The 27,126-nt window shown below is 42.8% G+C and overlaps 1 protein-coding gene across 5 annotated transcripts in view; it reads right to left on the bottom strand.

The window, feature by feature from the left end:
• The window catches only part of RNF38 (ring finger protein 38), a 118,764-nt gene extending 107,028 nt beyond the window's left edge, over positions 1 to 11,736 (bottom strand). For 4 of the 5 annotated variants that reach the window (XM_070375640.1, XM_070375641.1, XM_070375642.1 and 1 more), the window contains exon 1: positions 11,391 to 11,736. In XM_070375640.1, coding sequence (XP_070231741.1) covers positions 11,391 to 11,637 — 247 coding nt within the window. In that variant the 5' untranslated portion in view covers positions 11,638 to 11,736. The remainder of the gene's footprint in view (positions 1 to 11,390) is intronic. The other variant, XM_070375654.1, reaches the window with a different exon arrangement.
• Positions 11,737 to 27,126: the final 15,390 nt, after the last annotated feature.

Below are 27,126 nucleotides of genomic sequence, written 5' to 3'. Positions count from 1 at the left end.
CATGTTAATGTTAGCAGTGTCATCTCTGGTGCGTGATGGATAGCACATAACTACCATTAAACCACCCTGGAAATGTATTGCTCTTAAGAATCAATATTATATTGTTAAGTTCTCGTTTTTCTTTTAAAATAAGTGACTGTTAATGTTAATAACATTGTTAATAACATATTAATAATGTTAATAAGTTAATGTTAACCCATAATAAAATTATACGACTAGCTAACCTTTGTTTGTATCACTAATACTATAGTGGGAATCCATCCTTTTAAAACAAAGCACAGGGTGGGGGGATATACCTTTTCTGCTTTAACAAGGATAACGTCATCAACATTTACAAGTTTATCTACCCTCCATTCCATGCTGCAGCCTCCACCTCCACAGAGCTTGTAGGGAAGGAAAATGTCCCCAGAATTCCACCTTAAATTTCCTGCTGCCACCCTCAAACGTTCAGAAATTTTCTTGCAAAACCTGCACCCTAAAGCCCCTACTTCACTCAGCTTCTTCTTTGCTCTTCTCTCATTTTCCTCCATTGAGTCTCAGGTCTGTCCTGAGTCACAGGCAAACATGTTGACTCTCTCAGGAAATCTGCCAAAGTTACTACATATACATTTGTGCTTGAGAATCATTCTGTCTCACTGTTTATGGCAGCCAAACTCGGGCTAACACAATGATCTGCTTTTTTTAAGGCACTTCCAGTTTCACTTCTAGTTCCTACCAGGCTTACGCCCCGCCCCAACGTAGCTCAGTCCCCACCTCGCCAGACCTAGGAAGTCAATTCTGCGGGCTGCAACCCAATTTGACTGGCCTCTCCCTTCTTAAAGAAATCTCAGAATCAAAATTTCTAAAGCCCCTTTTCAATTTGATAACTCTTCGTCCATAGAAAGGAAGTTTCTTGAATTGAATTTGGGCCTTGGGTTTTTAATTACACAGGATCAGGAAAAATAATATAACTATTCCATCAAACAATTCTATTTTGAAAGGAAACATGCTTACATCTCAAAAGTGGTATAAAAAGGTTTTGGTAGGTAAAACTAGTTTGATTTCTACCCCCACCTCACACAGATGTTTGTTGATACCATTTATGTCAACTGAGAGAGAATTCTTTTTTTTTTAAAGACTTTGTTCTACCAAAAGCTAGACTCAAAGTATATACAATATTCTAGAGTCAAATTCTTACTTTAGTTTTAATTTCACGGACATTAATAACTTCATGAATTCCACACAGATTCACTTTAAGAAGGCATATCTTTTGACTTGTTGTCTTTGCTAGTTTTGGGTTTATTTGTTGGTGTTAGTTGCTGTTAAGCACACAATGGTAGCTTTTATTTAAAGTTAAAACTTAAAAATATCATGGAATAGTAATTTCTGTTTTCAACAATATATGCAGTTTTTAAAAGAAACATGGGATGATCAGATCTCAAGATTTCATGACTCATACTCTTCATATATAACAAAGACAGTCAACAATGTCTTTCATTAGAACCCCAAACATACTGTAGCTATGTTCTGACATGTTCTGATAAGTTCTGATGCTAAGTTTCTTAAAGAAACGCAAACCAGAAACAGGGTGGAAATTCCTCAATTATCTGGATTTAATCAGCTTTTATTCTGCCTTAAAATGGCAACCCACTCCAGTATTCTTGCCTAGAGAATTCCATGGCCAGAGGAGCCTGGTGGGCTACAGTCCATGGGGTCACAAAGAGTCAGTCAGACATGACTAAGTGACTTTCAACAACAGGAACACTATCTTACTCCTATGAATTTTCATACTGCTTAGTAATTTGAAAGGAGAATTCATTTTCCTTTCCAGGTATCCATAAATGAAGTAGAAGAAAAAGACTGAGTTGGCAGGGCTCAACTCAAAAACATGCCATGTTCCAAAACTCTGTAACTATCCTACCTGGTTGTGACCTCAGAATCCCACCTTCCCACAGAACATTTTCTAAATGGATGGCCCACCAGTGCCTATTAAGCCCACAATACAGATGAAATAATATTAAAAACACTGTAACTGCTTGAAAAAATTTAATCTCAGATTCCAAGTGTAGGCCACCTAAAGACAATTTTTAACAAGCATACCAACTAAGTTAAGTAGTTCATTTGGGAACCACTATCCTACATTAGGGCTTCCCTCATAGCTCAGTAGGTAAAATGCAGGAGACCAAGGTTCTATTCCTGGGTCCTGTTCCTGGGTCAGGAAGATCCTGTGGGGAAAAAAAAAAAAAGGAAGATCCTGTGGAGAAGGAAATGGCGACCCACTCCAATATTCTTGCCTGGAGAATCCCATGGACAGAGGAGCCTGGCAGGCTACAGTCCCTGGGGTTTCAAGAATTGGACAGGACTTAATCACACCGCACCATCCTACACTATCTTCCCCAAATAATCTATTATGTCAGACAGCATCAACACAGCACCAGGCTCTCCAGCTGACGCCTGAAATATTCATATTTTATACCACTGAATAAAGGGACATGTTTATGCTTTAGCTTGTGACAAATCAAAGTTTATTATGGAAATTAAGAAGGCTAAAAAGAAGTCTAACATCCATTCTTGTACTAATTTCAGAGAGGGAAAATCCCACAAAAAGGTGGGATTCTGAGTAGGGCCAAATTTCTCCATGAGAAGTTTTGTATCTGCTTAAGGGACCAAACAAGCACCAAGTTAAAACCAGTGTTCAGCATCACAGAACATGGGAGATTTTCTAAGAGCAATTTAAACATGCCTGATCTGAAGTAAACCCACTTCAATGCAGGTACTTCTACTCCATGTTATGTGGGAAAAGAAATTAATTATAATAAATAATCCCAACACAAAAATTTAGAACTTAAAAAGGGGGGAGGGGCACATTTCTCAGGAGGCGCAAAGGTAAAACTGGACGGCAAATTCCCTTTAGTGGCCAAGACAGTAATCACCTTTGCTTATATTCAATCTTGTTTCTTCATCTGCACAATAAGGATAATAAAAGCATCAATCTTAGAGGACTGTAGTGAAAATTAAATGAATTAATCCAGGTAAACCACTTAGAACAGAGCCTTGCACATAATAAGCACACAGTAAATGACCACTAGATATTAAAAAACTAGTATGATTTGGAAAAACTGGAGGAAGACAGGCATTCCAAGCTGAGGCAACAAAGGAATAGAGGTGAAAAAGTGATACACAAATATATGGACAACAGGGTATTATACTTCCCTGTAGAATATCCATGAAGAACAGTAGCAACTGGAATAATGAAGACCCAACTATGCTGGCCTCAAATGCCAAACCAAAAAATATTTCTTTTTCTTATAAGGCAGTCACTTAAGTTTGTGATCTGATTAGATCTGTGCTTTAGCAATATTATCATGATTATATCATATCACTATTATTTATGCAAATTTGATGTTCTCTGCCCTTTTATTAGGAGTTAGCAGATCCAAAAAATTTGTTTGGTCAGCTAACACACAGTCAGAGTCTATTGCTAAACTGTTTCATATGTGAATCAAATCTGAAATTCTCACTGTTGTCTGGTATATAGTAGGCATTCAATAAATGTTTTATCATTACTTTTACTGGCCACCAGAGAGCAGTGAAGTAAACCATCAGAGACTATTTGTATATATACTGTAAGAAATATGTATTATCAATGAAGCAAATGAAGTAACTGAGTAACAGTGGTAAAATATAAGTCACTGCTGAGCAATATATGTACCTAAGACAGGCGGGGGGTGGGGGTCGGAGGAAATCAACCTTACATTTCATTAAAAGCAGATAAAATGGAATCCTGTATATTTTCAAATCTCACAAAATTTAGCTGTTAAATGCGTACAGTGTTTTTAAGGATTATTTGGGCAATATCTTTGTATGGACTACCCAGTATTCTTAAGTGATGATAAATTTAAGGCAGAGTTCCTCAAGATGCCTGTACTGCCACGTTCATTGCAGCATTATTCACAATAGCTAAGATAAAGACCCCAAGTGTCTGATGAATGAATGAACAGATGAAGAAGTTGGGTAAATGGATACTATGGAATATTATTCGGCCATGAAGAAAGAAGGAAATCCTTCCATTTGCAAAAACATAGATATAACTGGAGGAAATAATGTAAAGTGAAATAAGCCAAACAGAGAAAGACAAATACTGTAAGATTTCACTTATATGCAGAATAAAAAAAAATTTTGTTTTTAAATTTAAAAAGTTGAACTGATAGAAACAAAGAGTAGAATGGTGGTTACCAGGGCCTTAGGAGTGGAGGAAATGAGATGCTGGCTGAAAGGCACAAGCTTTTAGTTATTAAGATAGGTAAGTTCAAAATAAAATAAGATAGGTAAGTTCTGAGGCTCTAATGTACGGCACGGTGACTACAGTTAATAGTACTATACTGTATGCCTGAAATTTGCTAAGAGAATAGATCTTAAGCATTCTCACCAAAAAAAAAAGGCAGCTATGTGAGGTAATGAATGTGTTAATTAACCTGATCATTGTAATCATTTCACCAGGTAGACAAATATCAAACCATCATGTTGAACAGTTTAAATATGCACAATTTTATTTGTCAATAAAAATGGGGAAGGAGAAGAGAAAGAGAGGAATGGAAGAGGAGAAAGAAAAAGTGTAAGAAACTAGTTAAAGTAATACACTAATAGCTAACATAGTAAAACAGGGTTCTCTAGAAGACTGATTGCCAACAGAGCTCAGAAGCATATCATGACAGGATGGTTGATGTAAGAGGTTACTAAGCACATTTTGTTGTTTAGTCACTTAAGTTGTGTCAGACTCTTTTGCGACCCCATGGACTGTAGCCCACCAGGCCCTCTGTCTGTGAAATTTCCAAGGCAAGAATACTGGAGTGGGTTGCCATCTCCTCCTCCAGGGGATCTTCCCAACAGAAATCGGACCCACATCTCCTGCACTGGCAGGCAATTCTTTACCACTAAGCCACAAAGGAAGACCTACTAAGCACATATCCCTATATTAATTGATTTTTTTTCTGGTGGTGGTAGGGGAAAATCAGCTTCCCAAAATGTCAGTCAGTGCTAACTTTTAAAACTTAAAAGCAAACAGATTAGCAAGAGTCCCCCTGGATAGTAACTAAGTTATCTATTAGGCTTTCCTGGGCAATCAATCATTCTGGCAACACAAACATAAAGCAAAGTAGGCCTGGATTTCTACATACCTTCTTCTAAAGTACTTTTCAGTTACAATTTTAGACTAAAGGGAAAAAAAGTTCTGGCTATCTTGTGCTTTTTAAAGCTTCAAGTATCTTGCAAGTATTAGAATTTAAAACCCTGAAAAGTATTCACTTAAACACATTCCCATCAGCATTACCAACAACGCTCCATTATCCATCATTTGGTACTGTCTCCAGATGATTTTTAACCCCCTCCTGACGTCTCCTTACCAACAAGTACTTGGACACCATCTTTACCCTGCATGTCCCCATTATTTGGTTGTGCTTAGGGAATTGTAATTACAGTGATCCTTCCTTTAAAACATCCTCCAAGCACAAAGCCTTTTTGTATGATTAGGGATGAGGGGGGCACCTTCCAGGCTCCACAACAAAGGGTGGGTGGTGGCAACATAAGAAGCAAGGAAAGAAGAGGAGCTGGGGCCATTCTGGTAGCCCTCGGGTCTGGTTCAATATTGTTTGAGGGATTTTACTCATGGGTGTCCAGCCCAAAGGTTCTGCAAAGCCTCTATACCCCTCCCATGAGGAGAGTAAAGGACAGGGCCTGTCCTGACAGACAGATCAACACCAAGCCCAGAAGGAAGCATGAAAAGCAGGAGAAAAGAAAGCTGTGGCTGAAATATCCTCTTCTGTGCTGTTCTCCGTACTTCAGGTAATGAAGTCTCTGACAGTGACACCATCATCCCATTAATCACTGGTGACCACCGAATAAGTGCTCATTCAAACATGTATTCAGGCATCAACAGAAATCTACACAAGAAGACAAATCTATTAAAATGAAAAAAAAAAAAAAAAAGGTAGCCCAAAAGCCAAACAATAATATTTTTGTTAATCATGAGTCCTATCTCCTAATTGCAAAAGTGATTATGAAATGATGCCCACCCTACTACTTCAGTCTAAGTCTTCAAAACCACTCACTTTCCAGCTCTGTAACAATAACACAGACTTTAACTGAAGATCAGTGAGCACCATCTGCAAACACTGAAATCAAAGGTGCTGAGGCAGAACAGATACTGACAGGTAACTTTCGACTCAAGGAACATCCCAGAAGCACTACAAAATATTCTATTACTTGACTGCTTGTAGCTCTCTCTTCCATGTATGTGTTTCTTCCTCTTTATCACTTCTTTCTTTCTATCAACAGGGTCAAATGGTCATATCAAAACTTATACACTCTCCCTCATTTGTATGCGTATTTTATCACAAAAGCAGACAATGCAGTGATAGCTTTCCATGACTGGAAGGAGCTGCTGTTAAAGGCTAACACAATAATCCCACCATTCTCCTCCATCTGCCCAACATCACTCTGGTTAACTGCCAAAGCAGTCCCTAGAATAGCACTAATATCCATTTAAAATAAAAACAGGGAAAAAAAAACCTGAAACTGCTTCGGGTAAGAATTGTTTATTCTCCTTGTATGGACAGAAGACTACTTTTGTTGAACATTTTCGGTTTTATTTGCATACATTTTAAAAAAAATTTTTTAAGACAGCAGCAAAAGCACAATGGTACCCTCTATCCATTACCCTCAATCACGTTTAAAAATAATAATAAAAACAGCAACAGAAACCATTTCAAATTGTACCTCTCGAGCCCGCAGAACAGCACTCTTCCATGACAACTGCTCTGAAAAACACACTGCCATTATTTGCAGAAGCAGTAGGAAGTCCAGTCTGGTCCTTGGTTCAGCACTCCCCCTTCCTCTCCAAGAAAAAATGAAACAGCAGGAAACGTAAACAACCACTTAATGGAAAATACAAATGGGTAAATATTTTCCAAACTGGCTAAAAAGCCTCAGGTCCTAAGAAATTCAGGAATGCTAGTGTAGAGAGAAATAGGAAGAGAAAAAAATAGCACTGAATTTCCCCCTCAAAATGAGCACTATATGAATGCAAGAGCAAATGTGGCACACAGCTACTTTCTCTCCTTCGCTTACCAGATGCTTCTGTCTTTTCAATGACTTCTCATTGTCTTTCCATAAATAGTGGTATTTTTCAAATTGTTCATTCTGTACACATTTCTCTACACCCATAACAAATTTTACAATTTTGAGCTGAACTCTTTGGTTCAACTGAGCTTGGTAATGAAAAGGCAGGGGTAAGTCCCTTCCCATGAGAAGTTCACAAGAAGAAAACTCGTGCGGAGCGCCAGGACCAACAGTGACCAGCCCTATCCGCAGAGCCTGTGATGAGTATAGACAGGAAACAGCTTGAACAGGAGTCCAAAGCCGCAGGGCCATGCTAGTTCAAAGAGCACCTTTATGAGGATTAGAAAAGGGTATCCAACTAAGGGGACATGGTTCCACACATGTGCATCTTGTAAGTGGAGCACAAAATGGGTTTGCACTCCCACTTGAGAAACAAAACAAGTGTCCTGAGCTGAGCATAAGTTATACAACCCTGTATCAGCAGCCCTACAAAAGTGCACCTGGGGCAAAACTGCACCTCTAAAATAGGTTTCCATAAAGAACTTCACCAATGGCAAACAGGCATTTCACATATTTCATCACCAGAAATCCTTACATGTTAATATAAATTCATTCACAAACATATTAGGACTAGAGGAAAAGGGTCTAGAAAGAAGGAAAAGTAGCAAATTTGGGAGAAAGGAAACTCTTCTGTCTAGAGCAATAATGAGTTGTTCCTAAAGCCCCTAATCTTTGACTACAGGTTCAAATAACTGAACTTCAAATGCACGTTCTAAGTTAAAACACTCAATCACTATCATCTACAGAGAAAGGCAAGATCACATACATTTACCTCTAGGGGCTTACTTTCTCCAATTTGCTAGTTTTCCTTCTCAGTCAGACACTATTTTGCCTCTACACTAACTATAAAACTATATATAGTGATACGTGTGGTTAAAGTTTGTAAAACCCGATAAAGAGCCCTAGTAGGTGGTGGACCTCTTGGATACCTGCATGAAAGTAAGAGGAATAGACAACCCAGATTATGAAGGGTTTAACATCCAATGGCTTCCAACCCTATCACTCTTTTATGCCCTGCAAAAGAGCTAAATATCTCATAGGTCCAAATTAGTCCCAGTCATGCAGGAGCAGCAACAGAAGGCAGTCCAGGGGACAGGCTGGGCAAAGCTGAGAACCACAGCCCAGAGTCAGAAGAAACCTAAGGCAGTGGTCTCAAACTCCAGTGTGCATCAGAATCTACAAGGGAACATGTTCAGAATCAGATTTCTGGGTCCCTCCCTACATCTGATGGATGAAAATGTCCTGGCACGCTCATATTTTGACAAAGCTCAAACTGCTGACCTAGGTCTACCAGAAAGTTTAGAAAGACTGGGAAATCCTCCACGTGCCTTATCAGCTGTTACGAAATAAAAGTCATCCATCACAAAACTAGGCTTTGCAGGTCAAAAAGGGGTGAGAAAAAGATCACCAGCCAGCATGTCTAACCGGCTGTGCAGGGCTGGAGCCTGCAGCCAGACTTTCATTATTATGGCACAAAACCCCTGTGCTATGTAAACAAGAAATTGTTTTGCATGTGAGAAATATTTCAAACATCTGAAAAAAATTTTAAATAACATAATGAATTTCCTTGTATCCTACATTAAAGATAAGCAAATCTTAATTTGCAATTGTCTGATTCAAATTTAATAACAGAATACTAGATATAATTAAAGCCCTCTGTGTGTCCCTGTGTGTACTGACCAATTCCATTCCTCATCCATTCTTACGAGATAACCACTTCTCTGAATTTGGTGTTGCTACCATGAATGTTTTTATACTATTACTACATATGTACACACATACAGGGGACTTCCCAGATGGCTCAGTGATAAAGAATCTGCTTGCCAACGCAAAAGACACGGGTTCAATTCTTGGTTCGGGAAGATCCCCTGTAGGAGGACATGGCCACTCACTCCAGTATTCCTCCCATGAACAGAGCAGCCCGGCAGGCTGCAGTCCATGGGGTCGCAGAGTTGGACACGACTGAGCACACACAGACACAGAAAATATTACTGTGTATGTTTTCAGATTTTATGCAAGTGGAAACATTCTCTAATAACTCTTCTGTTACTTGCTGACCCACCCCATATTATGTTAAGATTCAACCATTTTAATGCATGCAGCTACAGTTTATTTTTCACAGTGCTATAATACTCAATTGTGTGGGACTATCTAATAATTTATGTATTTCCCTGTTGGTGGACATTTAAGCAGCAATGAACATTCTTGTACTTATTTTCTTGGACAAGTGTGCAAAGATTTCTTAAAGTATATACCCAGAAATGGGCATTTTAGGTAAATAAGTTTGTCTGCCCTCCTTCAACCAGACATCATGTTACTCTCCATGATGGCTGTATTTATTTACATTCCCACTAGCAGTATATAGATGATTCCCTCACAATCTCACTAATACTTGATTATCATAGCATTTAATTTTTGCTAATCTGATAAGTGTGAAATGGCATCTCAATGATGTTTCAATTTACATTTCCCTGATTTTAAGTTTTTGACAAGTAAATTTTCATGCTTTTATGTGTATCTGTCAAATAGGTTTTTCTCAGTTTTCTAAAAAAAAATGTAACCATCTTTTCTGAACCAGGGGAGCTGTTCCCAAAGAACCTTGCCAACAGCCACCACAACTGGAAAGCTGAGGTGCAGGACGGCAGCAAGAAAACAGCTGACTTAAACTAGGAATCATCCTGGACAAAGGGCCCTAATTAATGCATTTGCTAATTAGTCTTTCCCTTCTCTCTTTTGTCAAGCCTTACTTCCAAGACAATACTATAGGCCTGCCTTAGAAGCCGACAGAGAATGGGGGTGGGGAGCAGAACAGCTAAAACATTTATGTAAAAGTACTTACAACAGTCTTTATTCAAAGCAAATGAAGTGATTGCCTACCAATACCTATTACTCAACCCTGTAAGACACCATCCTCCTCTAACAGACTCCTTTCAAGCTCTATACCTTTGGCTCCCTCTCTGAAACAGTCCAATCTTTTTCTCGACACTAGACACTGCCTCCCTCCCTTCAGCAACCCTTTTATCTCCCTTCCCCCACAATGACAAAATACCCTCTCCTTTCCCCCATTCCACAGCTTCTATTTTCTCGCTCCACGGGACCCTCCTCTATCTTTGTCACCTCTAGAACCCCAAGTTCCTTTCCAGGATGTATCTCCAATAAAAACAACCCACTCGAAAGAGAAACGGGAATCCCAAGGGGTACACGGCCCTGTTCCATACCAGGCAGGCGGGTGTGACTAGTCCCGACCCTCTCACTTCCTTCCCCCTTTCATGCCCAGGACAGCTGTTCTTTCTCTGAGGGTTACCCAAGTGTGACAGGTCCAGACCACCAGGGAAAACCTCACTTGGTTTTTCTGTAGCAGAAACGCCTTTACGAGGGTCATATATACACTCGTTTGGGGCATGAACGAAACTCGGGCCGTTTCATGGAAAAGACACCTTACGAGCCTCTCCACAAAAGCAAGCAGGCCTCCCTCCTATTAACTCCAGCTGGACTGGTTTACTCTGTGCAGTGGTGGGGAAGGTGGCCTGGCAGAGACCAAATGGTCCCCGCGATTAGAAGTTTCCGAAGCTCTGACCCACTCACTCAAGAAAGCCCTCTTCCCCGAGAGCACCACCTCACAGGAGTCTCTCCTCCTGCGGATCCCCAAATCGACTCCCCAGCACAACACCAAGCCCCCAAATCCGCCGCCGCTCCGCCGTCCCAGCCCGCAACAGATGCTTCCTCCTAAACTAGCCCCAAAACGCCGGGTGGGCGTGCCTGGGGACGGGCCTAGCGCCCCCTCCTCCGCGATCAATCTCAGTTCTTCGGAGCTGGGGGCTCTTCCTCCTTCCAGCGCCCCCTACTCGGGGCCCGGGCCAGCCCAGAGTGGCCCTGGGTCCCAGCCAGGCTACGACTCTCGCCGGCTATGTGACCTTGGGCAAGTCACTTCCCCCAGTAAGCCTCAGTTTCCTCCTCCGCCCAGCGGAGACCTGGAGAGGTCCTGCCCTGCCCACTCTTGGGGGGGCGGGGGGAGGAAGGGGGCGGTTAGCAACTGGGTGGGAAAACGCTTTGTGAGCCGCTCGGCACAGCGAGGACGCAAGACTCCCAGGGGCTCCGGGGCCGGACAAACCTGACCCGGACAACGCTCCACCCCCTCCGTGGGGCCGGGCGGCTGGACCGCACGCCTCTGCCCACCCCCATCCCCGGGATCAACCCACGCCCCTCCCCGCCTGGCCCGCTCCTGGACCCCGTACCTGCTCCCGGGGCTCGGCCGCAGGCGCCGCCACCCTGGGCGCCCGGCCGGAGAGGCCCGTGGCCCGGAGGGCTGAGGCGGCCGGCGGCAGGGGGCTCGAGCCGGGGCGGCGGGGCGCGCAGGCGGCGCGGGGGCCCGAGCTCGGCGGGGCCCGGCCTGGGAGACGACGACTGAGGCTGGAAGTGCGCGGCGGCCGCGGCTGCTGAGGCGGCGGCGGCGGCGACCGCGGCGGCGGCGCTTCCGCTCATGGCGGGGCCGCGGGCAGCGGCTCCGGCTGCGACTCGACTCCGGCGCGGCAGGCACTGGCTGGGCCCCGGCCGGCAGCGGCAGTGGCGGTGGCGGCGACAGAGGCGGCTCCCGGAGGGGGAGGAGGAGGAGCCGGGAAGCGGCAGCGGCGGCGGAGGGGGCGGGGACGCGGAGGGGGGCGGGGACGCAGCGCCGCAGCAGCCAATGGGCGGCGGGCTCCTCCGCAGACCGAGGCTCCGGGGCTGGGCGGGCGGCGCCGTGGGGCATCCTCTGCCGCTGCCGCTCGCTGAGGCGGGGAGGCTGAGGGCCGCCTGCCGGGAGAGCCCAGCTTCGGGGTCTGCTCCGCCCCGGTCCGCCTCCGAGGCGCGGCTGCGGGCCTCCGGGGCCTGGCCTCTAGCGACCCAGGCCCGGGTGCACCTGGGTTCCGTCGCGGCTGCCTCTGGCGCCGGCATTGGCTCCTGCGAGTTTGCCCGGGGCTTGGCCCGGGTAGCTGCTGCCCGCCAGCGCTCCCGCCCGCGGGCTCCCATTCCATGGGTTGTGCCGCCTTGGCCTCCTTCCTCCACCTCTTCCCACACTAGAGCACAGCCTCTTCTCCTCTCCCTCTCTTGGCTGTTTTCTCAAAGTTTTTCCTTTTCAGACACTTAGGACAGAAACTCTCCCTTCTCTTCTTGGGCTGTATCTCAGTGATGAATCAATCCCTGCGGACCCAGAGAGGGTAACAGACGCAGAAACGAAACGGCTGGAGGTGTGCTGCCTTCTTTGAATCTAGAGACCCATCTTGAATTATGAGCAGAAGCCAAAAATCTGGCTCAGCCCTGGCCCCTCGCCCCTTTTCTGACTTTCTCTTCCTCTTTCCTACTTTATACGCCCTTGTTGTTAAAAGACTTGCAGGAAGCTATCCAACTCGGCTGGGCCTAGTCTCAAAAGAAGGAGAGGCTGTGCGGTGCAGAAAGGCTTTTGAGTTGTGCTGAGAGCTTTTTTTATTAGAGAAGAATTCCGCAGATTCATGCCCCTTTGCTCCCTCCTCTTCTTGGATGTGATGTTAGTTACTGAACCCATTTTCCTTTCATGTTTCTCTGACTCTCATATCAAAGCCATAGGGGAGCAAAATAATCTCAGTCATGTACTAGGAGTGCCTCTAAGTACAGCCATGTGGGTGAGGGTGCAACTAAACTGCTGAATAGATCATTTCTGTATTGTCCTCGGCCTTTCCTCACATGCAGCCACCAACTGGGGACTGAGCAGGGAGAGAGAGAGCTGCAAGTTGACAAGGCACAGTGCTACAGTGGCGGCTGGCTGGGTGAAAGAAGTGCAGATGAATCTTTGGCAACAGGCATTTCGAATTCCACCCTAACACTTAATGAAGTGTGTGATCTTTTCATTTATACAATCATGACCAATGCTAAACTCTAAAGACCTAACGATAAAAATACAGTCCAGGCCTTTAAAGAGTCTACAGTCTCCTTGGAGGTTGATGAGACACATTCTTAGAAGTAAAGAATGTAAGGATGAGTAGGAGTTTACCAGGTGGAGCAGATTGGAGGAAAGTGGACTGGGAAGATGTTAAAGTTACAATTAGCTAAAGGACCTAGTATTATCTGAATCCCACCCTTAACTTTCTGGTCATAGAGGAGGCAGGTAACATATTACTAGCTGGGTTTGGTCCCAATGTCTACTGTAGAATGCCCGTAAGCTATTGCATTCTTATCTTTTTTTTTTTTTTAGTTTTTTTTTTTAATGTACTTATTTGGCTGCATCAGGTCTCAGTTATTGCACGTGGGATCTTTGGATCTTTCGTTGTGCCACATGGACTCTCTAGTTGTGAAGTGGGGGCTCAGTGATTGTGGCACCTGGGCTTAGTAGTTGCAAGGCACGTGGGATCTTAGTTACCCAGTCGGGGAACTGATTCTTAGCCAATGGACCTCCAGGGAAGGCCCTCTTATCACCTTTGATAGATCTCAAAGCCTTGCATGAAATTAGGCCTATTTCCACTACAAAGTCCAAGCTCCAGTTGCAACTCTTACAACTTCAGTTGGTCAAATGTTTTGTACACTACCCTAGAACAAAAAATGCAGGAAAGCAGTTTAACCCAGTAATCAAAGGCGCCAATTGAGGCTTCATTGCAGGCCAGGAAGAAACAAGGGAGAGGGCCAGGCTAGGTCCTGGGCCTCCTCATCTTGCCAGTTAAGGGATGCAAAAGAGAGAATGGATGACATCCATGTGTTCTGTGACCTTTATCTCTGAAAATTTCTGTCCTCCAGCAATGACCGGGAAAGGAGATGAGTATGATGTATTCAGGAAACCACAAGTTTAATAGGGCTGGAACACAGCCTGGGTGGAGAGTTGAGAGAGAGATCAGACAAGAGAATTAACAGGAGACCAGAAGACCATAAAAAATCTTGAGTGCATCTGAACTTAACCCAAGTAACTAAAGAGCACTATTGAAGGGTTTAGTGAGAGTGACATGGTCAGATTCAATTTTGGAAAGACTCTGGCTGCTGTGTAGAAAATAGGTTGGAAGGGAATAAGAAGAGAGGTGATAAAACCAACTAAAAAGTTATTGTATCAGACAAAAGATGAAAGTGACCCAAACTGAGGCAGAGATGATAGGAATAGAGAGATATTAAGGTGGTAACGGAGAAGGCAATGGCAACCCACTTCAGTACTCTTGCCTGGAAAATTCCATGGGCGAAGGAGCCTGGTAGGCTGCTGTCCATGGGGTCGCTAAGAGTCGGACACGACTGAGCGACTTCACTTTCACTTTTCACTTTCATGCATTGGAGAAGGCAATGGCAACCCACTCCAGTGTTCTTGCCTGGAGAATCCCAGGGACGGGGGAGCCTGGTGGGCTGCTGTCTATCGGGTCGCACAGAGTCGGACACGACTGAAGCAACTTAGCAATAGCAACAGCAAAGGTGGTAAATTCACCAAGACATAGATAGCTGTTGAAAAAAGTGAAAGACAATCAAAGATGACAGAGATTTTTGGCTTGGGCAACTGGGTGAGAGTGGTGCCATTCCTGAAGGTGGGGAATCCTGAATTGGGAACAGAGAACTATATCTTGGTTAAATCAGTTTATTTTTCTAACCCTCACTCTCCTATTCATATAAGGCAGAAGAGCTGAGGAAATTATCTAAACTCACTACTATTACTAAAGTCCTTCTAAGATTGGTACCCAGAGACTTACAAAGAGAGGCAAGATAGCAGAATTGCCCTTTTCACTTTTTATTTCCATTTTGGTTTATTATGGTAAAAAATATATATATATATGTAACTTTATCATTTTAATAATTTTCAGGTGTATAATTCAGTAGCATTAGCTACTATTAATATCTTAGTTTGAGCTGCCATTACAAAATACCACAGGCTCAGGGCTTCCGTGGTGATCCAGTGGTTAAGAATCCACTTGGAATATGAGGGACACCAGTTCGGTCCCTGGTCCAGGATCACACATGCCTCAGAGCAACTAAGTCCATGAGCCAAAAGTACTGGAGTCCGTGCACCTAGATCTCATGCTCTGCAACAAGAGAAGCCACCACAATGAGAAGCCCAAGCACCGCAACGAAGAGTAGCCCTACTGCCCGCAACTGGAGAAAGCCCAAATGCAGCAACGAAGATCCATCATGGCCAAGAACTAACTAAATAAATCCTCTTTAAAAATCCTTTAAAAATACCATAGACTGGTGGTTTAAACACAAGAAACTTATTTTCTCACAATTCTGGAGGCTAAACATCCATGATCAACATGCCATCATGGTCAGTTTCTGGTGAGAGCTCCCTTCCTAGCTTGTAGATGGCTGACTTCCCACTGTGTCTTTACATAGTGGGGAGAGAAAGAGAGCAAACTCCCTGTTGTCCCTTGTTGTTGTTGTTATTGGTCAGTCGCTCAGTCATGTCCAACTCTTTGCAACCCCATGGACTGTAGCCCACCAGGTCCCTCTGTCCGTGGGATTTCCCAGGCAAGAATACTGGAGTGGGTTGCCATTTCCTCCTCCAGGGGATCTTCCCAACCTAGGGATTGAACCTGCACCTCCTGCATTGGCAGGCGGATTCTTTTATTATTATTATTTTAATTGAAGGATAATTGCTTTACAGAATTTTGTTGTTTTCTGTCAAACATCAAGATGAATCAGCCAAAGGTGTACATATGTCTCCTCCTTCTTGAACCTCCCTCCCATCTCCCTCCCCATCCCACCCCTCTAGGTTGATACAAAGCCCCTGTTTGAGTTCCCTGAGTCACAAAGCAAATTCCCATTGGCTATTTCTTTTACATGTGGTAATATAAGTTTCCATGTTACTGTCTCCATACATCTCACCCTCTCCTCCACGCACCACCCCCTCCCAACCGCCTGACCCTGTGTCCATGAGTCTGTTCTCTGTGTCTATTTCTCCATTGCTGACAGGCAGACTCTTTACTGCTGAGCCACCAGGGAAGCCCCTGTATCCCTTTTTATAAGGGCATTAATCTCATCTTGAGGGTCCTACCTTCAAGACCTCAAAACCTAAAATCTCCCCAAGGCCCCATCTACAAATGCTATAACATTGGGAGGTTAAGGCTTCAATATATGAATGGGGGAATGCATAATTCAGTTCATAGCAACTACATTCACAATATTTTTCAAACATCACCACCATCCATTTCCAGAACTTTTCCATCATCCCAAACAGGATCTCTGCATCCATTAAACAGTAACTCTCCAATTCTCCCTTCCCCCAGTCCCTGCTACCTCTATTCTACTTTCTGTCTCTATGAATTTATCTATTCTAAATACCTCATACAATATTTGTCCTTTGGGGTCTGGTTTATTTCACTTAGTGTAATGTTTCACAGTTAAACCCTGCTATAGGATGTATCAGAATTTCATTTCTTTTTAAAGCTTAATAATACTGTATTGTATGTATACATCACATTTTCTTTATCCATTCATCCATTAGTGGATATTTATGTTGCTTTCACCTTTGGCTATTGTGAATAATATTGCTATGAACATTGATGTACAAGTATTTGCTTGAGTCCCTACTTTCCATTCTGTTGAATTCCACATTAGAGTGGAATTGCTGCATCATACGGTAATTCTATATTTAACTCTTTGAGGAACCACCAAACTGTTTTCTACAGTGGCTACAACATTTTACATTCCCATCAGCCATGCACAAAGTTTCCAATTTCTCTACATCCTCATCGACACTTGTTATTTTCCATTTTTTCTTTCTTATATTAGCCTAGCCATCCTAATGGATGTGAAGTGGTATCTCATTGTGGTTTTGATTTGAATTTCCCATTTCACTTTCAAGGCCACCATGTCTATTACTTGTATTTGTTTTCCAACTTGGTTTGCAAAAGTTTGGGGTGGGGATATCAACAGAGGAGGGAGATGGTAAGAAAATAATGAAAGAGTTATTTCCTGGAAATTATAGACTTCTAATAGTACGTAAAACAAAGAGAAGAGCAAGACAGCCTTGGCTACAATGCAGAATAACACCCTGCAGCCTTAGCAGCTGAAGGATTCCAGATGAATGACAGTGACAGTCATAACCACAGCCAGTAAAGGCAGTGGAAATAGCAATACCAAGTGGAAAGGGCTGGAGCATGAGATGATGAATTTAAACACGAATACCACATGACTATACATGTTCACAGACACATGACAAACACCTGCGAAACACCTCTGAGGTTGCCCTGAAGCACTGGGGATGTGTATTGCAAGGTATGGGCGAGGGCAAAAGAATACATGTCGAGTATTTTTCTCACTGTTATAACACTAATATGCGTTAGTTTCTATTTCCTTAGGCTAGATTTCTAAAAGTAGAATTGCTAGGTCAATGTTTTTAAAATTTTACTTTCCAGAATGATTGTAGTGGCAATTTGTCTATATAGTCTTTTATTTATTTTTACTTAAATGGAGGGGGTTGACTCAATCCTCTTCCTCACTTGCAAAGCCTCTCACATTGCTTTATTTAGTTATTATTCTCTTTTTTCCATATTTTCCAATCTCATCCCCCTTTCTCACCATAGGAAATCGTTCCAGTCTGTCTAGTGTACATCCTTTTGTCTGAAGATGTCTATTTGTAGTGTGTATCATTGTTTTAGACACATATGTTTTTTCCTTATATAAGTAATAGTGTAATTTTTTTCTTTTTTTTTTCTTCCTTGCAGTAACATGTTTTTATGATCTAGTCTACTGCTTATAATTACTGCATTATACTCCATCCACCACATTTTGCCCATAATTTCAGTTATGGGCATGCAAATTATCTCCCAACTCCCCACAACCAAAAACAATACTGCTATGAATATCTTCATATTTTCCTTCCATGCGTGCTCAGTCATGTCTGACTGTTTGTGACCCCATGGACTGTAGTCCACCAGGCTCCTCTGTCCATGGGATTCTCCAGGCAAGAATAATGGACTGGGTTGCCATTTCCTCCTCCAGGGGATCTTCCCGACCCAGGATTTGAACCCACGTCTCCTGCGTCTCCTGCATCTCCTGTGTCCACTGCACTGGCAGACTGATTCTTTACCACTGAGCCACCTGATACCTATATGAATATCGTTACGTGCCATTATTGGGACCTGTGAGAATTTGGGAGGTATTACATATTCAGTAGCAGAATTGAATATTTTATAGTTTTTTTCTCCTTTATATACCTTTGATTTTCATTTTTTGATTATTGATAAATTGTGCATGTGTGTGTGTGTTTTTAACCACTGTGTACTTCCAGGAGTTTTCTTACCACATCCTTAGCCCTACCCTCCATTGCTTCTTTGAAGGCTAATTTACTTTGTAATTGATTGTAACACATTGAATAAATGTGATACGTGAGTCCACACATGAATTCATAATGATACTCAAAGAGAGAAGGAGAGAAAAGAGAAAAACATTCATTTGCCACCAATGGAAATACTATAACACCAACTCCTTTGTCAGGAAATTGATAATTAAAGAGAAGGAATGAAGCATTTAATCTGCCTTTTTTTGGAAGAAATTAGGCTCAGTCCCAATTGATGAGGGAAAACTTCTTTATAGAACAATGTCAACTAATAAATGTAGGACTGATAAAATTAGAAAATCACCATTTTGCAATCTCCAATAAGATAATTGATTCGGGCAAGGATCATCAGTGAATGTGAAACTATTAGAAAAAGGAAAAAAGAAAAAAAACCAATCTACCTTTGCATCAATTTCCTTCCACTCACTTGCCCTAGAACACTTCCAATTTGCCTGCTGCTCCCACCATTCTGTTGAAACTGAAATGCTTGAAGGACAATGGTGACTTCTCAATTGCTAACCACAATGGTCTTTTCTCATCCTCCATGATCTCTTTATGGTATTTGACATTAGAAGCCACCTTTTTCTTGTAACTTTCTCCTTTCATCCACAAAAGCCTGGTTATCTGTTGCTATATAACAAACCCACTTTGTATTAAATGGTTTAAAATAGTAAATTATTATTTCTCATGGTTTTGTGGGTGGACTGGGTTCAGTTGGGTGTTTCTCCCTCGGGATCTCTTTTAAGGTTGCAGTCAGATTCTAGCTAGGGCTAGAGTCATCTGAAAGTTCAACTAGGGTAGATATCCAAGATGGCTTCCTTACTCATCTGGTCCCTAATCTAGATGGCTGAAACAGCTGGGGGTTACCACGGTGTCTCTCTTTCTCGGTGTGGCTTGTCTGGGCTTCCTATTAGCTAGATGGTCTCATGATAGATAGGCTTCTTACATAGTGCCTGACTCCCCCTAGAGTTAAAGTTCCAAGTGTCCCAGGTCAAAACTGCAAGGCTTCTTATGAGACAATTAATGGTTTCTTTCTCATCCGGTATGTATCATCCATTATGTCCAGCACTGGGCTCTTTAGAGGGAAAAGAACTAAAGGGCCTTCCAAAGTGGAGTGTAAAACTCATCCTTATTTTTATTGTTTCGTTTTTAACTATGTGTGTATCTATATCTAACTGCAAAGCAATTTTAAAATACTCACTTTATATCAAGTCTTTCCAAAGCATTTTATAAATTTGTTTTCATAGAACCAAGAAGTCTTTTCTTTAGCATTGTGCTTCTGCAGTTACTTAATAGTTAATTAAATAGCATAATTTCAGTAATAAATATAGTGAACATAAACAGTTTGGGGAACAAAGTACCAGAACAGTCTATTGGCTCTGAGTGTTCAATATACAAGGGCACAAATCAGTGTATTTTATGTAGGGAATGAGAAACATTGGTTAGTCTGGTCAATCAGTTAAAAGGGTTCCTAATTTATCTTTTATTGAACTTTTTGAATTGGAAGTAACAGACACCACTTTTAAGAAACATGTAGAATTTATTGGCTTGAGCTGGGGGCTCAGATGGTGTCACCAGCTCCCAGTATTTCTCCATCTCTCAGCTGTGCTTGCCACCATGTTCAGTTCAGTCAGTTCAGTCCCACAGTCATGTCTGACTATTTGCGACACCATGGACTGCAGCACGCCAGGCTTCCCTGTCCATCACCAACTTCTGGAGCTTGCTCAAACTCATGTCCTTCGAGTTGCTGATGCCGTCCAACCATCACATCCTCTGTCGAGAGCCACCAGTTGGCTTCATGCAAGATTCCATGTGGGGGCAAGATGGTAATGGTGGCTCCTAGTACAGAAGAGAAAACGTGTTTCTCTCAGCAATCCCACCAACACTCACTACTCGTCACTGGCTAAGATTGGGTATGTGCCCACCCCTGAACCAATTTGTGGCCAGGGCAATGTATTAAGGTGATTGCTTAGGTTCTCTAGAAACCCGACCTAACCCCGTGGAATAAGAAAAATTGCCTTCAGATGTTCCAGCATGCAACTATAGAAATCCATCCCTGCAGGAATGATTGAAGGAAGGACGATGTGTTGCTTGAGGGCAAGTATAGCTTCTTGTTCCTCCCTGTATTCCCTCCCAACTAACCAACACCTTGCCTGTTCTCCTGAATACAGCAGTCATTACTTATGGTGAACTAAAAATTGCATTCATCCTTCTCTTCATTTACTGTTCATCTTAAGGCAATTTACAGAAGACTTGCCCTTGGTGTGCAAAATGCCAATCCCCATTTGCCTGAATTTTGTTATCTTTTGATCTCTTATGCTGTCAAAAGGTCTCAAGCATAGGTTTGAACGGAGTTTGGATTGAAAGACCCACAGAACTGAGCTCCTTATAGAATGCTCTGAGTAAAGTCTTTCCTCTCCAGCTCAGGTCTTGCCTGTTGCTTTATAACGCTGGTGAGGCAGTTTTAATTTTACCTTCTGGATTTATACTAGAGCCACTTTTAGGGACTCTCCTTGGGTCTTTCCAGTAGTCCTCCTCTCTCCCTTCCCCCTTCCCTTGGTCCCTCCCTTCCCTGCAGCCACAGCTGCCTGGCTCCAGGGCACTCAGAAGGCACTGTTGCCTAGGCAACGCAGGAGGGGGCTTCAATCTCCTGTCTCCCCAGAGGGGCTGGGCTGGCCCTGAGCCAGAAAGAAGCAGGGGGCAGGGGACCCAACTGGCCCTGCACAGAGTGTGTTGGGAAGTAAACAGACCATTGGTGTGCTGCTACCAGAAGAGATGGGGAATGTCATGGGTGTGATTGTATTATACAAGCAAACCGCCGATGATGCTATGGCTGACTGAGAGAACAGGAATGCGACAGGAAAAAAGAAGGCCTGACACATCTTGGCCTGATGCAGTATCAGGGGGTAAAATGGCTGAGGCTTGCAATAGTTTACTGGAGCTGTGGTAAAAAGTATTACAAACAGAAAAGTATTGTCTCACTGTTCTGGAGGCTAGAAGTCCCAAATCAAGGTATTAGATGGACCACTCTCCCTGCAAAACCTGTAAGGGCACCCTTTCTTGTATTTTCCTAGTTCCTGATGTATGAGTGCATGCTAAGTTGCTTCAGTTTTGTCTGATTCTTTTCAACCCTACGGACTGTAACCTGCCAGGCTCCTCTGACCATGGGATTCTCCAGGCAAGAGTACTGGAGTGGGTTGCCATGCCTTCCTCCAGGGGATTTTCCCAACCTAGGTATCGAACCTGAATCTCTTGTGTCTCCTGCATTGGCAGGCAGGTTCTTTACATCTAGCGCCACCTTTCCTGGCAATCTTTGGCATTCCTTGGCTTGCAGCTCAATAACTCCAATGTCTGCCTTCGTGGTCATATGGGATTCTCCCTGACTGTCTCTTCATGTGGCCATCTTCTCACAGGGACATCAGTTATATTGAGCTAGGAGTCCACTCTACTTCTCTATGACTTCATCGCAACGAATTACATCTGCAACAATGCTATTCCCAAACAAAGTCACATTCTGAGGTTTGGGGGGTTACGATTACATACATTTTCTTAGGGGACACAATTTAACCTCTCATGACTTCCCCAGACAGGTATAAATGATGGGCTTAGAAGTTCCTGTCTTATAAAACAAAGGCCTAGAAAGGTTATTTGACTGAGCTAAGGAAGAGGTGGAACATCAGGCTGAGGAACTTGGCTTTTATTTGGCAGAGAGGAATCACGAAGGGTTTCAGAGCAAGTAGCAGTGTAAGCACCTGTGTGACTACCTATGAGACTCGAGATTTTGAGTCCTTAGTTCCTTTTTTTTTTAGTACCAGTGGAATGAGCCCCTTCTTTCTTCAGTGCATAGTCATATTCCCTGTCTAAGTCTCAACCTAATTACGTAGCTGAAGCATGGGTAAGCCTCCAAGGTGAATAGCACAGTTTGACATGTGCACTTTTGGTCTTCTTCCCTGGTGGCTCAGCCTGCAATGCAGGAGATTGGGGTTCGATCCCTGGGTTGGGAAGATCCCCTGGAGAAGGGTAAGGCTAAGCTACCCACTCCAGTATTCTGGCCTGAAGAATTCCATGGGCTTCCCTGGTGGCTCAGAGGTTAAAGCGTCTGCCTGCAATGCAGGAGACCTAAGTTCGATCCCTGGGTCGGGAAGATCCCCTGGAGAAGGAAATGGCAACCCACTCCAGTATTCTTGCCTGGAGAATCCCATGGACGGAGGAGCCTGGTGGGCTATAGTCCATGGGGTCGCAAAGGGTCGGACACGACTGAGCGACTTCACTTTCACTTTCACTATGCAGTACATGGGGTTACAGAGAGTCGGACATGACTGAGTGACTTTCACTCGGCACAATTCAGAAATAAGAGTGCAATTTGCCAACCATGCCAGCCTTGATTGTCTGATAGTCAAATGAAGATAATAAGAGTATCTATTTCATAACATATATCATGCGTGCGTGCACGCTGAGTTGCTTCATTCGTGTCTAACTCTATTCAACCCTATGGACTGTAGCCCGCTAAGATGCTCTGTCCATGGGATTTTCCAGGCAAGAGTACTGGAGTGGGTTGCCGTGCCCTGCTACAAGGGATTTCCCGGCCCAGGGATCAAATCTGAGTCTTCTGTGTCTCTTGCATTGTAGGTGGATTCTTTACCCAGTGAGCCACCTGCGAAGCCCAATATAGATATTTACATATATTTGTAATCATATCTTAGAAGAATGCCTGGCAAAGTAAGAACTCAATAAATGTTCACAATTATGCAAAAATGGACAGTTCATTTGGTGAAGAAAGGCAGGAAAACAGTTTTTAGTAGTGCTGGTTGTAGACTTTAGACCCTGCAACTACCATTCCTTCTCTCTTCTAGGAATAACAGTCTCCCATGTCTACACAGCACTTTTCAGTTCTCAAAGTACTCTGCATTCATTCTCCTCCTGTGTAATCTTTGTGACAATCTTGTGAGACAATCAGGGCTTTTGTTGTTGTCTCCATTTTGCAGATGAGAAACTGAGACCAAGATGGAATAAATCAACTGCTTTTAACTTTTTTTCTTCTGGGACATTTTGAGAGATGCTGCTTTCAGGTGCACACTTTCCACTGTAATTCTTGCCATATCTTTATCCCTTTCTTGCCTATTGTTACACAGCCTTAAAAGAAGGGTAATAAGAACTATATGCAATTCGTGTGGAACTATATCTTTGATACATTATTGATGAAAAAATCAGATTGCAAATATGGTACTTACTGTAATAGTCTATGTATGTTTACACGTGTATCAAGTTATCAGTGAGTCCATATAGGAGAGAGTTCACGGTGGTTAATTCTGTAATTGAGGAGTAAAATATGGGCAGAGTGGATGGAGGGAGCATTCACTTTTACTTTATATAATTTTTAAATAATTTTGTATTATTTTTATAATGAAAACATAATTTCATTTTGAAAATATTCAGTATGCAAAGCAACATTATTACACGGATACCTTGAAACTGCTCTAATTTTCTTCAAGGAAATCATTCATGAATATGCATAGGCTATCTCTGGAAGGGTATTTAAAAAACTGATGACAGTAGTTGTCTCTCAAGAGGAGGAATGAGGGACCAGTGTTTGGACTCAGGGATGAGAGGAAAATGGACTTTTTACTGTATACTCTTCTATAAAATTTAATTTGTTTTTTAACCAAATGCATGTATTATGAATTCAAATGAATTAAGAGAAAATTACTAAAAGCTTCAGTGATTTATAATTACCAATGAATAATTTGTAACTCACCTCAGGACCAATTACCACACACCAGTGCTTCCTCCTGGGTTAGATACTGAGCAGAGTGTTAAGATCCAAACTCAGGGCTCCTGACTGTCTATATACCAGGAGGAGAGGGGGACAACAGAGGATGAGATGGTTGGATGACATCACTGACTCAATGGACATGAGTTTGAGCAGTCTCCAGGAGTTGGTGATGGACAGGGAAGCCTGGTGTGCTACAGTCCATGGGTCGCAAAGACTCGGACACGACTGAGCGACTAAACTGAACTGGTTGCTTTAAGGGCTGCACCCTGTCATTCCTCAAACCCCTAAGGCCCAACCCCAGGCTCCAGAAACCATGGCAGTAACATCACAATTATCATGCAGAAGAGTCAGGACTGTGAAGTTAACTCCCCAACTAGTCTTTAACCAATCACAATTCTATATTGTTTCTTTTTTTCCCGATGAGAAATAACTCACATGGGATAAAATGTGCACGTATTAAATGTTCGTCTCAGTGAATTTTTAAATACGTTCAACTGTGTACCATCCCAGTTCAAAATAAACACCATACCACCTTTCTAGAAGGCGCCTCCTGCTCATACCACCCCCTAAATGTAACCCCTATTCTGGCTCCTAGCCACCATAGATTAATTTTGTCTGTTTTTGAACTTCACACAAATGGACTCATAAAATTTCTACTCTTTGGTGTCTAGCTTCTTTTGCTTAACACTGTTTTGTGAGACCTGTCCACATGGTGGGTAGCAGCTGTTTGTTCATTCCAGGAATGAAAGTCTGAACCACAGGATATACACACACCTAACTTTATATATACTGACAAACAGCTGTTTGGTGTTGTTGTACAGTTTATACTCCTACCAGTAATATGAGAATGTTTTAGGTGTTCCACATCCTCCCCAACACTTGATATCATCAGTTCTTTAAATATAAGCTATTTTGAAGGGGGTCACTGACTCTATCTTGATCTCGCCTCACCCTCCCAGCCTCAGTTCTCTGGTTCCCTTTCTGCTCAGTCACCTGGTCTAACCACCCCTCAGTGGACTTTTCTGACTCCTGATCAATGCGTCCAGGCCTTCTTTCCTGGAGAGAGCCCTCTCCTGCTATAACCCCTGCTATGGGTTGAATCACAGTGGTTACCACAAACAAATCTGATCTCTGCTAAAGGCTGAGACCTAATTCTGGTACAGACTGAGCCCTAAAGTTGATCACAGACAGGTCTCTTCCCTAATCACTGACTATACACATAGCCCAGCACAGACTGAGCCCTAATCACAACTACATGGTGAATCCTGATACCAATCACAGTCTGAGCCATGACCCCAGTAGCAGACCAACATCTAATGTCAGATGTAGCCTGAGCCCTGAACCTACTCAGACTAACCTGATCCAAACTCAGACTGATAAATAAAAATAGATCAAGCACAGCATTAGAACTTACAGTTGACATTTGAACAACAGAGGTTTGAGCTGCACAGATCTAACAGCATATTTTTTCTCAAATACTGTAGAATCCACTGTTTGTTGAATGCATGATTAGTTGAATCAGATTCACTGTTTGTTGAATGAGTGGTTAGTTGAATCAGTTGTGGAACCACAGATATGAAGTAATTGGGAGTATGAAGGAGCCCCTGGTATGAAGGAACCCCAGGTAAGGAGCACTGACTATAAATTATAGAGGGATTTTCAATTGTGGTGGTTGGGCAGTCCTAACTCCTGTGTTGTTCCCGGGTCAACTGTATTAGAGAAAGTGAAATTATAAGAAAAAAATGCATTGTGAAATGGGTTACAATTTCTATGGTCTCTTCTTGGTTCACCTCAAATTTTAACTGTAACTAAATTCTGCTAAGTTAGGGAAAAAGACTATAACCAACCTCACCCTGATGTGTTGTAACGAACAGGCTGGAGGCGGGGGAGTGTGGCTCAAGGAAGCCTAAAGCTGAGCTAGCCCTGCAGATGGTGGTGGAAAGACCGGCAACCTTCTTCCTGTCCTCACAAGATGGCAGGTTTATTTTAAGGCTGTTTTTAACAGCTTAAAAAAACGGATTCAAAGAACACTGGGGGAAGCCTCTGATTTTTGGGCTTCTGCCATGGTACCGTTTTTTTTTTTTTTTTTTTTTTTTAAACAATGGTATTTGACTCCTAGTGAGATTTGTTCCTTCATTGCATTCTGATCATATTGCTTTTCACATTCCCCTCCCTGCAGTGGCTGTTGGAAAGGAAAAAGGAACCAGAACTTTCAAGAATGAATGCTTAGAGGTTCTGTTTGCTGTTTGTCTGCTAAAAACAAGAAGCTAGGAACATAAGCAGCAGGCTAAGAACATAATTTTCACTTCTCATGCCCTTGAGAAAAATTTTGATTTCACCCTTAACACTAGGCGAAGTACCCTTAACGGACTGTGTTCTGTAAAGGATGGGTGATAAGTCTGCAAAGTGGACTTTCACAAATGTTTTTTCTCCTGGACAAAAATCCTAATTGGTTTGAGATTTATGATTTTTTACACATAAACTGGATAAGGAGTCTTGTGGTACTACAGACAGGCACTGGGCTGGGAGTCAGGAAACCTAAGCGGTTCCGCCACCATTGGTGACGTGGTGCAAATCCCTTTCTCTCCCTAAGCTTCCTCTTGCCATCAATAATAATAAAGTTTAAATGAAGCTGTTTGTAATATCTTTTATATACCTCATCGATTTAATCCTTACGACAATCTTATAGAGATGAGAACTCTCTACAGTTCCTCTCTATGTAAAATTATTCTCATTTTACAAATGAGGTAGCAGGGGTTTAACAGGAATTAAGACTTGCCCAATATAACACAGAAGTCAAGTAGTTTTATTATTTAGTCAGGCAGTTTGTTGTTATTTATCATTAATTTGCTCATTGACAAACATCTATTAAGCACCTTTATGTGCCAGATACTGTTTTAAACTCAAGGAAAGGGGGCATTTTCAGACCTAATATGAACTTGTTGGG

This window comes from Bos mutus, chromosome 8 (genome assembly GCF_027580195.1).
Source record: "Bos mutus isolate GX-2022 chromosome 8, NWIPB_WYAK_1.1, whole genome shotgun sequence".
Classification (NCBI taxonomy): domain Eukaryota; kingdom Metazoa; phylum Chordata; class Mammalia; order Artiodactyla; family Bovidae; genus Bos; species Bos mutus.
This window is presented reverse-complemented; position numbering and strand designations above follow the sequence as displayed.